The 16577-nt window shown below is 38.5% G+C and overlaps 1 protein-coding gene across 4 annotated transcripts in view; it reads left to right on the top strand.

Annotated features, from left to right (window-relative positions):
• The window catches only part of CEP128 (centrosomal protein 128), a 423783-nt gene that overhangs the window by 57723 nt on the left and 349483 nt on the right, over nucleotides 1–16577 (top strand). For all 4 annotated transcript variants that reach the window (XM_081227258.1, XM_081227257.1, XM_081227259.1 and 1 more), the window contains one exon: nucleotides 5720–5836. In XM_081227258.1, the coding sequence (XP_081083384.1) occupies nucleotides 5720–5836 (117 nt within the window). The remainder of the gene's footprint in view (nucleotides 1–5719; nucleotides 5837–16577) is intronic.

Here is a 16577-nt window from a genome sequence, read left to right as displayed (position 1 = left end):
TTTTTGTTATTTAATTGTTAGCAGTTAGCCTAATAAACACACTGTTCTGTATATTGCCTTTTTCACTTAATATATTTTTGAGATTTGAGATTGTTCCATATTAGCCTCTCATGAGCTTCCTAATTCCTTTCTTTTAATAGTTAAAGCATTCTGTTGAATGAATGTCCCAAAATTTATTTAACCAGTCTTATATTGATGGACATTTCGGTGGTTTAAATCTTTTCTTTTATACACAGCACTGCAATTATTGATCTTGTACATGTACCATTTTTCACATGGGAAAGTAAATTGGTAGAAAAAATTTCTAGAAGTGGATTTACAAGGTTAAAGTCTATGTGCATTTGTAATTTGTTACATACTGCTCAATTTTATAATTAGTATTTTAAATGTCTTCTTTTTTTTTGTTTGCGGTACGCAGGCCTCTCACTGTTGTGGCCTCTCCCATTGCGGAGCGCAGGCTCTGGATGTGCAGGCTCAGCGGCCATGGCTCACGGGCCCAGCCGCTCCACGGCATGTGGGATCTTCCCAGACCGGGGCACGAACCCATGTCCCCTGCATCGGCAGGTGGACTCTCAACCACTGCGCCACCAGGGAAGCCCTAAATGTCTTCTTTTTAATACTTTCATCTGAGAATTAGCATTTATCTTACTCTTTTCCAAAAAAGGATGAAAGGTGGCTTACCTTAAAATTATAATATGTGTGTTGAAGTTATGTTAGTTCTCATCAGCCCGTTGTATTGAGATTCTTCTTCCCTTTAGTATCAGATCTGCATCTTCCTCCCCTTATCAGCCCTCTCCACACCCCTGGCAGTTTTATCTAGGCATGTGATTACTCAGGTAGAGATGACATGTCTCAGTTTTCCTGTGTGGCTAAGTCGTGACCATGTGACTAAGTGTGAGTAAAAGTGGTACATGCAACTTCTGGGTTGTCTCCTTGAAAACAAATCCACTTGTCTGGGACTTTCTTTCTCTTTATGTGGGTTTAAATGGGGATTTTGCACTAACCCAGTGTAAACCAGGCAGGTGAGGATAACTACCTAGGGGTGGTGGAACAAGAGATGGAAGGAACCCGGACCTCTGAATGACCTCAGGGAGCAGAGTGGCCTGCCAGCTTGTCCTGCTTTCTTCTGGGCTGTAAGATGAGAGAGCACACATATAATACTAATCTTATTTGAGCTGATGTATGTTTGATCTTTTTGAGAGAGCCTAGACTGTACCCTAACTGATACAGAATGTAATGTAGACATAGACAAGAAAGAATAGATAAAGAGAAAACTGGAGTTATAGAAATGTGTATTTTAGGTCCTTGGCTGTTGCTGACTTAGTTGGAGTTGGGTGAATCAGTGTTTTAGCAGTAGAAAAAGGAAAGTAGTTTGAGCATATTGATCTGTCTGGATGATTAGGTCGATAAAGATACTTTGGTGGCCTTACAGGCCACCAGATTATAATTCTACCACTGTTGAAATTCATAAAACACTTTCTGTGTTTTTTCATTTTTAATCATGCTAGTTTGTGTATCTGTTTTATTTTTACTCAATACTGACTAGCTATAGTGCCTATTCATTTTATTACTTATAGTTTTCTTCAGGCTTGACTAAAACAGAGCAGGATATGACTCTTTTCCCATGTTCCGATGGTTGTATAAGGCAGTAGTTGTATTTGCTTAGCATTTTGCCTTCCACTAAGTGCTTCTCTTTGTCAGTTAAGATCAGTTTCAGCCGTAAATAACTGAAAACCCCACATAATAGTGATTGGGAAAAAAAGACTAAGTTATTTCTTTCTTGTGGGAAAGTCTTAAGTAGGGAGTTCAGGGTTCCACGTGTACTGATCTACAGTAGGTAATAGTTTCAGGCTCTTCCTGTCATGTTCTTTTTGTTTTTCCTGCTGTTATGGTCTCAGATTTATGGTCGGAGATGGCAGCATCTGTGTACTAGGCAGCAAGACAGAGGAAGGAATGAGTATGAGAGCAAAAGGTGCCTACGCGCTATCCTTTATGGATAATTTATTGAAGTTGTCACAACACTTAGGCGTGTATCCCATTTACCAAAATTTAAGTCACATGGCCAGCTAGCAGCTGAAGAGGCCAGAAAACGTATTGATTATATTTTGTAGCCACCTGTCTAGTTAAAATTCCTTTACCATGGAAGAAATGGGGGGTTGTAATAGTTTGAAATGGAGAACAAAATTCTATGAAATGGATAGACATTTTGTGGATGGAGTGGAGAATATATATATATTTTTCTTCATCAGACTCTTTATTTCTTGGGTGAGGATTTATTTGAAAACCAATTTAAAATTGCATTAGTCATCTATGGCTGCATAACAAATCTCCCCAAACTCAGTGGCTTAAAACTTTTATTATTTCACAGTTTCTGTGGGTTTGGAATGCAGGCATGGCTTAGCTGGGTTGTTTGGCTCTGGGTCTCTCACAGGCTGCAGTCATCTCAATCCTTGACTGGAATGGATCTGCTTCCTCGCTCATTCAGTTCCTTTTAGGTTAATGGACTGAAGCATCAAGCATCATGACCTGTTGGTCAGAGGCCTCTTTTGTTTCTTTGACACGTGGTTTCTCCACAGAGCATCTCACAACATGGCAGCTTGCTTCATTCGAGCAAGCAAGTGAGAAGGCAAGAGAGAACATGCTAGCAAGATTGAAAGTTAGAATTTTTATAACCTAATCATGGAAGTAACATCTCATCACTGAGATGTTAATATTTAAAAATAAATATTAATTGTTATCCCATTATCAACAGGGAATTATTTTAATCAATTACAGAGAACTATGCCTTTGCTAAAAATGAGGATGTAGATTCGTTGTTATGGAAAGTTGTCTGTGATCTGTAGAAAACAAATATAGAAATATATATATATATATAAACTGAAAAAATCTATAAAATACTATGTATAACACCCAATTTTTGTTTAAAAATTTAAATGAAATTGATATGTGTTTGGTCATACACGTATGCATAGAAAAATTTCTGGAAGTATACAGTAAAGTACTTAGCATTATATTTTTCATGCTAGGTGGTATTAGCAGATTTAAAAAATTTTTTATTCTATATTTGTTTGTTTATTTTTAATTGTGAAATACATATAACCTAAAATTTACCATCTTATCCATTTTTAAGTGTTCAGTTTAGTAGTGTTATGTACCTTCACGTGGTTGTGCAACCAAATACAGAACTCTTTTAATCTTACAAAACTGAAACTACACCCATTAAACAACTACCTATTCCCCCTTCCCCCAGCCCCTGGCAACTACCATTCTATTTTCTGTTTCTATGGATATGACTATTCTACATACCTAATATAAGTGGAATGATACAGTATTTGTCTCTTTGTGATTGGATCTCACTTAGCATAAGACCTTCAAGATTCACTCATGTTGTAGCAAGTGTAAGGATGTCTTCCTTTTTAAGGCTGGATAATATTCCATTGTACGTGTAAACCACATTTGGTTTATCCATTTATCTGTCAATGAACACTTGAGTTGCTTCCGCATTTTGGCTATTGTGGATGCTGCTGCTTTGAACATGGGTGTGCGCATATATCTCTTTGAGACCCTGATTTCAGTTCTTTTAGGCATATGCCTAGAAATGGAATTGCTGGATCATATGGTACCTTTGCTTTTATTTTTTAAGGAACTACCACACTCTTCTCCATAGCGGCCGCCCACTCTTACAAACCACCACCAGTGCACCAGGGTTTCAGTTCCCCTGCAGCCTCCCCAGCACTTGTTTTCTGTATTTTTGTTAATAGCCATCCTAATGTGCTTGAGGTTGTTCCCTGTTATTTATTTATTATTTTAATTTTTTTTGTGGTACGCGGGCCTCTCACTGTTGTGGCATCTCCCGTTGCGGAGCACAGGCTCCAGACACGCAGGCTCAGCGGCCATGGCTCACGGTCCTAGCCGCTCCACGGCATGTGGGATCTTCCCGGACCAGGGCACGAACCCGTGTCCCCTGCATCGGCAGGTGGACTCTCAACCACTGCGCCACCAGGGAAGCCCCCTGTTATTTATTTTTGATAAGTGTTGCTATTAATTACTTTTTATATTGAGTGAACGATATATTTCCATTTTGTAAAAATGGAATGAATTAACTTTTTATTTTTCAGTATTTATTTATAATATTGTTTTCTATAACAGCAGGTACTGCCTTTATTTCAGAGGCAATAGTAAATTGTTGGGATATTAGGGTTGATTGTTAGGATGAATTAGAAGCTTAATGCTGAAGGGTATTTTGACGTTTTAGTAAAGCACTGTGAATATCATAGTAAACATCTTAATCGCTTTTCAGCACTCGAAGTTGGAAACCCAAGACTTACCAGTCTTAGTAAATGTTAACTGCTAATTTTTGATGGAATATTTTTGCTCAGCCTTTATTGACTAATTAAACTTATGTTTACCAATGTCTTTTTAAAAAACAACCTGACTTGAGGTGTAATTTACCATAAAATTAATCTGCTTTAAGTGTAAAATTCAGTGATTTTTAGTGAAGTACAGGGTTGTGCAGCTATCACCATAATCCAGTTTAGAACATTCCTCTTGCCCCAGTAAGATCCCTTGTGACCAGGACCTTTCTTGACTCTATAGAATTTATGGCAAAAGATTTCTTATAACAGGGCTGTATTTATTGCTTCTCTTCTATCTACTGTACCTCCTCCCTGAAATATACACAAATAGTCAAATAGTGTATATTTTATTTAGGGGACTGTATAGTGATGCTCCTGAAGTGTGTTTGCATTTGCACAACTTTTAGCAAGGAAGATCTCGCATCAGAGAGAAAATTCTTTCAAGTTTACTTTAGAGAGTCCCAATTAAACACTTTGCAGTTTGACTTTAGTTTTTGATCTTTCACAGCTGGTTTATTTTTAACAGATCATAGTAGCAAAGATTGACAAGCCCTTTCAATTATTTGATGCATATAAACATCAAAACCTTCCTAGGCAGGTCACGCTTATAGATAATTAAAATGAAAAAAGAACTAAATAGATAGAACAGTTTATCATTAATAGAGTAATAAATGTAGTTGTAGGCAAAATTGGTATTTTTCTTCTAACTCACCAGAGGGCACTCTTTTCTAGTTTATTACTTTTAACTCTGATCTTTTGACATATTATATTCTACTTTGGAAAATTTAAGTCCTTTATTGGGATCCAGGTTTGGATTAATTGGAGACTAATGACTTTTTACTATTGCAACTTCTAGTCAATTTTTTTGTGACCTCTTTTATAATAGTGTCATTATAAAGGATTCTACAAATAAGCCAATCTTTTTTTTTTTTTTTTTTTTTAAGGATTTTTTTTTTTTTTTAGTAATTTATTTATTTATTTTTGCTGTGTTGGGTCTTCGTTTCTGTGCGAGGGCTTTCTCTAGTTGTGGCAAGCGGGGGCCACTCTTCATCGCGGTGCGCGGGCCTTTCACTATCGCGGCCTCTCTTGTTGCGGAGCACAGGCTCCAGACGTGCAGGCTCAGTAGCCGTGGCTCACGGGCCTAGTCGCTCCGCGGCATGTGGGATCCTCCCAGACCAGGGCTCGAACCCGTGTCCCCTGCATTAGCAGGCAGACTCTCAACCACTGCGCCACCAGGGAAGCCCAAATAAGCCAATCTTAAATGCTTTAGGCGATAGTGTATCTGGAGTAAAATATCTCTTCAGTTTTAGTCTTTTTTTGCCTAACAGTTCTGTAATCTCACTTTTCTCTTTATTCATGTTAAGGTTTCAGATCGGGTAGAACGACGGCTTCAGGAAATAGAAAGAGAGATGCGTACGGAAAGAGAGCTGGTGGAAAGACGGCAGGATCAACTGGGACTTATTTCTTTGCAGCTACAGGAGGTTTGTGAAAAATACCTTCTTGGAATGTAAATCTTGAGTTTTGGTGGTTATTTAGCTATTGTTAAAATGGTTATAGTTCCTTAGTTGTTGCATGTGAAAGTATAGTTCAGTCTGTAGAAGTATAGCATATTGGTTATAGTTCATTGTGTGAAGACAAGCCTACCTGGTTCAAACCCAGAGTCTACACCTTACTGGCTGTGTGACCTTGGGCAAGTTCCTTCATTTCTCTAGGCCCATTTCCTATGTGGAAAATAGAAATAATAATAGTATTTACTTGATCACATTGGTGCAGGGGTAAATAAGTTAATGTGGGTAAAGCACTTAATGTAGTGTCTAGCATGTGCTGAATACATGTTAACTGGAAGTATAATTATTTGGATTAATTTTCTTTGGTGTGAACTAGACCAGGGGTAAACAAACTGGCCTATGGGCTGAATCTGTCCCATTGACGATTTTTGTAAATAAAGTTTTATTGAAACGCAGCCACTCCCATTCATTTTCAGTTTGTCTGTGGGCGCTTTTGGGACACAATGGCAGAGTTGAGATGTTGTGAAAAAGACCATATGTCCCACAAAGCTTAAAATTAGTATTGACTGGCCCTTTATAGAAAAAGTTTGCGGATCCCTGGCCTAGACTATCATCAAACCAATTCAAAACGGAGGTTACTTACACTTTAGGTAACATTTTTATTTCGAAATTTTAGACTTATGAAGAAGTTGAATAATTAGAACAAAGGATTTCTTTATATCCTTTACCTCGATTACCCCAGTATTCATATTTTACCAGACTTGCTTTACTGTTTTATATATGTATCTCCATATATATGTATATCTAAACATTTTTTGAGCTAGTTGCTGACATGATGTAAATACTTTTAAATCTAAATAATATGGTGTGTACATTCTCTTCTGTAGTCAAAGGAAATTAACATTGGATCAATACTATGATTTAACATATAGGTTTTTTAAATTTTTAATTTTTTAATTTATCTTACATCTTTATTGGAGTATAATTGCTTTACAGTGGTGTGTTAGTTTCTGCTGTATAACAAAGTGAATCAGCTATACATATACATATATCCCCATATCTCCTCCCTCTTGAGTCTCCCTCCCACCCTCCCTATCCCACCCCTCTAGGTGGTCACAAAGCACAGAGCTGATCTCCCTGTGCTATGTGGCTGCTTCCCGTTAGCTATCTGTTTTACATTTGGTAGTGTATATATGTCAATGCAACTCTGTCACTTCATGCCATCTTACCCTTCCCCCTCCCCATATCCTCAAGTCCATTCTGTATGTCTGTGTCTTTATTCCTGTCCTGCCCCTAGGTTCATCAGAACCTTTTTTTTTTCTTTTTTTTAGATTCCACATATATGTGTTAACATACGGTATTTGTTTTTCTCTTTCTGACTTACTTCACTCTGTATGAGAGACTCTATATCCATCCACCTCACTACAAATAACTCAATTTTGTTTCTTTTTATGGATCAGTAATATTCCATTGTATATATGTGCCACATCTTTATCCATTCGTCTGTCGATGGACACTTAGGTTGCTTCCATGTCTTGGCTATTGTAAATAGTGCTGCAATAAACATTGTCGTACATGTCTCTTTTTGAATTATGTTTTTTTCAGGGTATATGCCCAGTAGTGGGATTGCTGGGTCACATGATAGTTCTATTTTAAGTTTTTTAAGGAACCTCCATACTACTCTCCATAGTGGCTGTATCAATTTACATTCCCACCAACAGTGCAAGAGGGTTTGCTTTCCTCCACACCCTCTCCAGGATTTACTGTTTGTAGATTTTTTGATGATGGCCATTCTTACTGTTGTGAGGTGATACCTCATTGTGGTTTTTTTTTTTTTTTTTTTTGCGGTATGCGGGCCTCTCACTGTTGTGGCCTCTCCCGTTGCGGAGCACAGGCTCCGGATGCGCAGGCTCAGCGGCCATGGCTCACGGGCCCAGCCGCTCCGCGGCATATGGGATCCTCCCGGACCGGGGCACGAACCCGTATCCCCTGCATCGGCAGGCGGACTCTCAACCACTGCGCCACCAGGGAGGCCCCTCATTGTGGTTTTGATGTGCATTTCTCTAATGATTAGTGATGTTGAGCATCCTTTCATGTGTTTGTTGGCAATCTGTATATCTTCTTTGGAGGAATGTCAGTTTAGGTCTTCTGCCCATTTTTGGATTGGGTTGTTTGTTTTTTTGATCTTGAGCTGCATGAGCTGCTTGTAAAGTTTGGAGAAAAATCCTGTCAGTTGCTTCGTTTGCAAATGTTTTCTCCCATTCTGAGGGTTGTCTTTTCGTCTTTGCTGTGCAGAAGCTTGTAAGTTTCACTAGGTCCCATTTGTTTATTTATTTATTTTTTTCCATTTGCCTAAGAGGTGGGTCAAAAAGCACCTTGCTGTGATTTATGTCATAGAGTGTTCTGCCTATGTTTTCCTCTACGAGTTTTATAATGTCTGGCCTTATATTTAGGTCTTTAATCCATTTTGAGCATATTTTTGTGTGTGGTCTTAGGACGTGTTCTAATTTCATTCTTTTACATATAGCTGCCCAGTTTTCCCAGCACCACTTATTGAAGAGGCTGTCTTTTCTACATTGTATATTCTTGCCTCCTTTCAAAGATAAGGTGACCATATGTGTGTTGGTTTATCTCTGGGCTTTCTATCCTGTTCCATTGATCTATCTTTCTGTTTTTGTGCCAGTACCATATTGTCTTGATTACTGTAGCTTTGTAGTATAGTCTGAAGTCTGGGAGCCTGATTCCTCCAGCTCCGTTTTTCTTTCTCAAGATTGCTTTGGCTATTCGGGGTCTTTTGTGTCTCCATACAAGTTGTGCAATTTTTTGTTCTAGTTCTGTGAAAAATGCTAGTGGTAGTTTGATAGGGATTGCATTGAATCTATAGATTGCTTTGGGTAGTAGAGTCATTTTCACAATGTTGATTCTTCCCATCCAAGAACATGGTATATCTCTCCATCTGTTTTTATCATCTTTAATTTCTTTCATCAGTGTCTTAAAGTTTTCTGCATACAGGTCTTTTGTCTCCTTAGGTAGGTTTATTCCTAGGTATTTTATTCTTTTTGTTGCAGTGGTAAATGGGAGTATTTCCTTAATTTCACTTTCAGATTTTTCATCATTAGTGTATAGGAATGCAAGAGATTTCTGTGTATTAATTTTGTATCCTGCTACTTTACCACATTCATTGATTAGCTCTAGTAGTTTTCTGGTAGCATCTTTAGGATTCTGTATGTATAGTATCATGTCATCTGGAAACAGTGACAGTTTTACTTCTTTTCCCATTTGGATTCCTTTTATTTCTTTTTTCTTCTCTGACTGCTGTGGCTAAAACTTCTAAATCTATGCTGAATAATAGTGGTAAGAGTGGGCAACCATGTCTTGTTCCTGATCTTAAAGGAAATGGTTTCAGTTTTTCACCATTGAGAACGATGTTGGCTGTGGGTTTGTCATATATGGCCTTTATTATGTTGAGGTAAGTTCCCTCTATGCCTACTTTCTGGAGAGTTTTTATCATAAATGGGTGTTGAATTTTGTCAAGCTTTTTCTGCATCTATTGAGGTGATCATATGGTGTTTCTCCTTCAGTTTGTTAATATGTTTTATCACATTGATTGATTTGCGTATATTGGAGAATCCTTGCATTCCTGGGATAAACCCCACTTGATCATGGTATATGATGATCCTTTTAATGTGCTGTTGTATTCTATTAGCTAGTATTTTGTTGAGGATTTTTTCATCGATATTCATCAGTGATATTGGTCTGTAATTTTCTTTTTTTGTGAGATCTTTGTCTGATTTTGGTATCAGGGTGATGGTTGCCTTGTAGAATGAGTTTGGGAGTGTTCCTCCATCTGCTGTATTTTGGAAGAGTTTGAGAAGGATGGGTGTTAGCTCTTCTCTAAATGTTTGACAGAATTCACCTGTGAAGCCATCTGGTCCTGGGCTTTTGTTTGTTGGAAGAGTTTTAATCACAGTTTCAATTTCAGTGCTTGATTGGTCTGTTTATATTTTCTATTTCTTCCTGGTTCAGTCTCGGAAGCTTGTGCTTTTCTAAGAACTAGTCCATTTCTTCGAGGTTGTCCATTTTATTGGCATACAGTTGCCTGTAGTAATCTCTCACGATCCTTTGTATTTCTGCAGTGTCAGTTGTTACTTCTCCTTTTTCATTTCTAATTCTGTTGATTTGAGTCTTCTCCCTTTTTTCTTGATGAATCTGGCTAATGGTTTATCAATTTTGTTTATCTTCTCAAAAAAACAGCTTTTAGTTTTTTATTGATCTTTGCTATTGTTTTCTTTGTTTCTATTTCATTTATTTCTGATCTGATCTTTATGATTTCTTTCTTTCTGCTAATTTTGTGGGATTTTTGTTCTCTAATTGCTTTAGGTATAAGTTTAGGTTGTTTATTTGAGATTTTTCTTGTTTCTTGTTTGGTGGGTTTTTACCTTGCTCCTTCTTCTGCTATGTGTTTCTCTGTCTTCTCATTTTGCTTAACTTAGTGTGTTTTGTGTCTCCTTTTCTCAGTCTACAGGTTCATAGTTCCCCTTTGTTTTTGGTGTCTGCCCCCATTGGGTAAGTTTGGTTCAGGGGCTTGTGAAGGGTTCCTGGTGGAGGGGACTGGTGCCTGTATTCTGTTGGGTGGGGCTCGATCTTGTCTTTCTGCTGGGCAGGGCCACATCCGGTGGTGTGTTTTGGGGTGTCTGTGAACTTGGTATGATTTTAGGCAGCCTCTCTGCTAATGGGTGGGGTTGTGCTCCTATCTTGCTAGTTGTTTGGCATGGGGTGTCCAGCACTGGAGTTTGCTGGCTGTTGAGTAGAGCTGGGTCTTAGCATTGAGATGGAGATCTCTGGGAGAGCTCTTGCCAATTAATATTACATGGGGTCTGGAGGTCTCTCATGGCCCAGTGTCCTTAACTTGGCTCTCCCACCTCAGAGGCTCAGGCCTGACAGTAGGCTGGAGCACCAAGACCCTGTCAACCACACAGCTCAGAAGAAGAGGGAGAAAAAGAGAAAGAAGAAATAAAAAATATATTAAAATATTAAAAAATATAAAATAATTAAAGTAAAATAATTATTAACATAAAAAAATTAAAAAAGAAGTAAAGAAAGAAGAGAGCAACCAAAGCAATAAACAAATCCACCAGTGATATCAAGTGCTAAAAACTATACTACGACAAACATAAAAATCAGAAACAAGGCAGTCACAGACAGCAAACCCCAAGTCTACAGTTGCTCCCAAAGTCCACCGCCTACTTTTGGGATGACTCGTTGTCTATTCAGCTCTTCCACAGATGCAGGGTACATCAAGTTGACTCTGGGGATTTTATCCACTGCTCCTGAAGCTTCTCGGAGTAATTTCCCTTTCTCTTCTTTGTTTGCACAGCTCCTGGGGTTCAGCTTTGGTTTTGGCCTCACCTCTGTGTGTAGGTTGCCTAAGGGTGTCTGTTCCCTGCCCACACAGGAGGGGGTTAAAGTAGCAGCTGATTAGGGGCCTCTGGCTCACTTAGGCCGGGAGGAGGGAGGGGTATGGAATGCGGGGCGAGCCTGTGGCGGCAGAGGCTGGCATGATGTTGCAACAGCCTGGGGCACGCTGTGTGTTCTCCCAGGGAAGTTGTCCCTGGATCACGGGACCCTGGCAGTGGCAGGCTTCACAGGTTCCCAGGAGGGGAGGTGTGGATAGTGACCTGTGCTTGCACACAGGATTTGTGGTGGCTGCAGCAGCAGCGTTAGTGTTTCATGCCCATCTCTGGTGTCCACACTGATAGCCGTGGCTTGTGCCTGTCTTCAAAGCTCGTTTAGGTGGTGCTCTGAATCCCCTTTCCTCGCGCACCCCGAAACAATGGTCTCTTGACTCTTAGACAGTTCCAGACTTTTTCCTGGACTCTCTCTTGGCTAGCTGTGGTGCACTAGCCCCCTTCAGGCTGTGTTTACTCAGCCAACCCCAGTCTTCTCCTTGCGGTCTGACCTCTGAAGCCCGAGCCTCAGTTCCTAACCCCCACCCGCCCCAGCGGGTGAACAGACAAGCCTCAGGCTGGTGGGTGCTGGTCAGCACCGAACCTCTGTGCGGGAATCTCTCCGCTTTGCCCTCTGCACCCCTGTTGCTGCGCTCTCCTCCGCGGCTCCAAAGCTTTCCCCTTCCGCCACCCGCCGTCTCCGCCCGCGCAGGGCCTTCCTAGTGTGTGGAAACCTTTCCTCCTTCACAGCTCCCTGCCACTGGTGCAGGTCCCATCCCTACTCTTTTGTCTCTGTTTTTTCTTTTTTCTTTTGCCCTACCCAGGTACATGGGGAGTTTCTTGCCTTTTGGGAGGTCTGAGGTCTTCTGCCAGTGTTCAGTGGGTGTTCTGTAGGAGTTGTTCCACATGTAGATGTATTTTTGATGTATTTGTGGGGAGGAAGATGATCTCCACATCTTACTGCTCCGCCATCTTGAAGCACCCCCCAACCTATAGGTTTTATTCTAATTTTGCCACTTAAAGTTCTTTTCTGGTCCAAGATACAATACAGAATTACATATAGCATTTGACCATCATGTCTCTTTAGTCTCCTTTAATCTGGAACAGGTTTTCAGTTTTTCTTTGTCATTCATAACCTTGACAATTTTGCAGAGTACTAGCCAGTTATTTTGTAGAATGTCTTTTGTTTTAGGTTTGTTGATTTTTTCCCTCATGACTAGATTAGGTTATAGGCTTTTGGCAGGAAACCCAGAGAACTGTTGTTGCGTTTTTCCCAGGATATCATATCAGTGGGAATGTAGTGTTGATTTGTCCCAGTACTGGTAAAAACTGAACATTGGTTAAGGTGTTGCTTGCCAGGTTTCTCTACTGTGAAGTTATTATATTATGCCTTTTAAATTATTTGTCTTATGGGGAGGCTCTTTAAAACTTGAAAATTGCTTATTTCTCATCAAATTTTCACCTACAAATTTTAGCAGCTATTGATGATTCTTTTGTGAAACAGTTACTGCTATAGGTGTTACTAAACAGTGATTTAAAAAATATTCTGTCATTCCTTTCACATTTATTAGTTGGATTCCTACTGTGAGGAAGGGCTTATCTTTTTCTCCACTCATTCATTCATTCATTCATTCATTCATTATTATTGGTATAGGTTTGTGAATTCTCATTATATTGTTTATGTTTTATAACTGTCCTAGAAAACTTGTGAGATTCCTTTTAAATGTTTTAGATTTATAAAGTGTAAAAAATTAGAAACAACAAGAAAACCAAAAGATTTAAAAACAAATGGAATGTTTTTTTTTTCTTTTACAAAGTGGTTTTCTCTAAAAGTGGTGTTCTACAGATGCAGTTATGTGTGCTTGAAGATCATTAACCCTTTTAAATTGACAGATTAAAATTTTTTTAAGTATTAGGAGACATGCCAATTGAAAATTAGGAACAAAAATTGCAAACCTGAAATTATAATGTAAGCTGACAGAAAACAAAAGCAGATCTTTCTAAAATTCCATTTTCCTCCATTTCACAAAAGGAAGCATACCCTTGTTAGTTGGTAATTACTTTGAAGAGGATACTTTGTTGAATAATTAGATACAGCATGTGGGTAGCCTTTTTTTTAAACCTTGATTTTTATACATTTGTTCTCAAAGCACATTGCATCTGGTGAGCATAAGAATAGTACTGAAATGACAATTGTTCTTTTTTGCGAGAGAAAATTAGAGAAATTTTCCATGCTTATATTCTACTCGCTTTGCAGAATGCACAAAATTACAAAGAAAGGGGGAGAGGAAGATTGCTTCCCACCCCTATTCTTGAGAAACCAGAGCCTGAATATTTGCATTGTAATTGTCAATTTGACTAAAAGCTTGAGCAGTGATTTGGAATTCCATCTCTGACAGTACAATAGAGGATCGCTATTGGTAAGAAATGTTTAATTTCATATTTTGTCACTTTAATATAAGTGGTGACCTATATGCTTTTAATAGGTGGTTTTGGATTAAACAGTACAATGGAAACTGGAAAGGATTAATTTAGCCTGATGCGTTTTCCTACTCACAAGTTAAGTGGCTTAGACTGTTCTGGAAAGGTCACATTTAAGGAGAGAAAATACTTTCCTTTCTTTTTGATATTAAAAAATACTTATGGCTATATCTATACTGTATGATAATAGTAATTTATATATTTTGTTTCTGGCTATGGTGAAAAATTGAATCTGTAGGTGAGTAAGTAAGCCTCAACTTTTAGCCACTATGTTCTCCTGCCTCCCTAAAATGTATAATTCAATGTTAGTGAAAATTATGACATTCAAAAGTCATAATCTCTTAATTAGGAGTAATCATTAAAAATTCCAGAATGTTGGAGATTTCTAGGTATAATGTATTATAGGGTGGCAATCTGTGGTTTTGGCTAATAAAACTTGCTTCTTTTTAGTGATCTAATGAGGTTCTTAGGTCCTCGGAGCTTTATCTGTTCCCATTTAATGAAAATCACAGTATTAGTCATTGGAAATTGGTTGAGGGAAAGCCACTCTCCTTTTCTTGTTTAGAGATGTTAAAGAATTGTTCACTCTTTTCTGTTTGTTTTTTTCTTCTCCTTCTTTTCTTTCTTCCTGGTCTAAGGAAAAGGGCTAAGCACATGCTCTGGAATCCACTGCCTTTGGTGAAGCTCAACTACTTATGTGCTACTGGTGGCACATGAATGTCAGATTTTCTTAACTTGGTGAGGGCCTTCCCCGGCCTTCAGAACTCATATATCACATTTTAAACAACATTGTTTTCTTTTCTCAGTAGAGGTCTCTTTAGAGAGATGAATATTTTATTAGTTGTGCAATAATATTCTTTTCACGTAGCTTTTAAGAATTATATCTCTCTATATATTTTTAACTAAGGTATAGTTGATTTACAATGTTTTGTTAGTTTCTGGTGTACAGCAAAGTGATTCAGTTATATATATATATATATATATATGTATTTTTTTCAGATTATTTTCCATTATAGGTTATTACAAGATATTGAATATAGTTCTCTGTGCTATACAGCAGGACTTTATTGTTTATCTATTTTGTATATAGTACTGTGTATCTGTTAATCCGAAACTCCTAATTTATGCCTCCTCTACCCCTTTTCCCTTTGGTAACCAAAAGTTTGTTTTCTATGTCTGTGAGTCTATTTCTGTTTTGTAAATAAGTTCATTTGTATCATTTTTCTTTTTTTTTTTTTTTTTTTTGCGGTATGCGGGCCTCTCACTGTTGTGGCCTCTCCCGTTGCGGAGCACAGGCTCCGGATGCGCAGGCTCAGCGGCCATGGCTCACGGGCCCAGCCGCTCCGCGGCATATGGGATCCTCCCGGACCGGGGCACGAACCCGTATCCCCTGCATCGGCAGGCGGACTCTCAACCACTGCGCCACCAGGGAGGCCCCATTTTTCTTTTTTAGATTCCACATATAAGTGATATCAGGTGATATTTGTCTTTCTCAGACTTACTTCACTTAGTACAGTAATCTTTAGTTCCATCCATGTTGCTGCAAATGGCATTATTTCATTCTTCTTTATGGTTGAGTAATATTCCATTGTATATATGTACCACATCTTCATTATCCATTCCTCTATTGATGGACATTTAGGTTGCTTCCATGTCTTGGCTACTGTAAATAATGCTGCTTTGAACATTGGGGTGCATGTATCTTTTCAAATTAGAGTTTTTGTCTTTTCCAGATATATGGAAAGAGTGGCATTGCAGGACCATATGGTAATGCTACTTTTAGTTTTTTAAGGAACCTCCATACTGTTCTTCATAGTGGCGGTACCAATTTACATTCCCACCAACAATGTAAGAGGGTTCCTTTTTCTCCACATTCTATCCAGCATTTATTATTTGTAGACTTTTTGATGATGGCCATTCTGACTGGGATGAGGTGATACCTCATTGTAGTTTTGATTTGCATTTCTCTAATAATTAGTGTTGTTGAGCATCTTTTCATGTGTCTGTAGGTAATCTGTTTGTCTTCCTTGGAGAAATGTCTCTTTAGGTCTTCTGCCCATTTTTTGATTGGGTTTTGTTTGTTTTTTTGATATTGAGCTGTATGAGCAGTTTGTATATTTTGGAAAATAATCCCCTGTTGGTTGCATCCTTTGCAAATATTTTCTCCCATTCCATAGGTTATCTTTTTGTTTTGTTTATGGTTTCCTTTGTTGTGCAAAAGCTTTTAAGTTTAATTAGGTCCCATTAGTTTATTTTTGCCTTTATTTCCATTACTCTAGGAGGTAGATCCAAAAAAATATTGCTGTGATTTATGTGAAAGAGTGTACTGCCTAAGTTTTCCTCTAGGAATTTTAGAGTATCTGTTCCTATTGGGTTGAACAAACGGTTCCTTTGGTTTTTAAAGTAAAAATGAAAGACACATTTTTCATTTTCACCAAGAACTTTATTGAACAACGGATTCACCATTTTGTTCCACTACCTTCTGCCATTTTTTCAGGCAGCTTCATAATTCCATCTTCCTAAAATGTTTTATCTTTTTGAGCAAAGAACTGTTCCAGGTGCCTTTTACAGTCTTCCAGGAAATTGACACTTTTTCCATTAAGAGAATTCTGTAAAGACCGAAATAAATGGCAGTCTGAAAGTGCAATGTCTGGTGAATATGGCAGATGAATCAGAACTTCCCAGCCAAGCTGTAACAGTTTTTGTCTGGTCATCAAAAAACATGTTGTCTTGCGGTATCCTGATGGAAGATTATGCGTTTTCTGTTGACTAATTCCAGACGCTTT

The sequence above is a fragment of the Mesoplodon bidens genome (genome assembly GCF_964165515.1).
Source record: "Mesoplodon bidens genome assembly, chromosome: 3".
NCBI lineage: Eukaryota > Metazoa > Chordata > Mammalia > Artiodactyla > Ziphiidae > Mesoplodon > Mesoplodon bidens.
The sequence above is the reverse complement of the archived record's forward strand: the minus strand, read 5'-3'. Positions and strand labels throughout refer to the sequence as shown.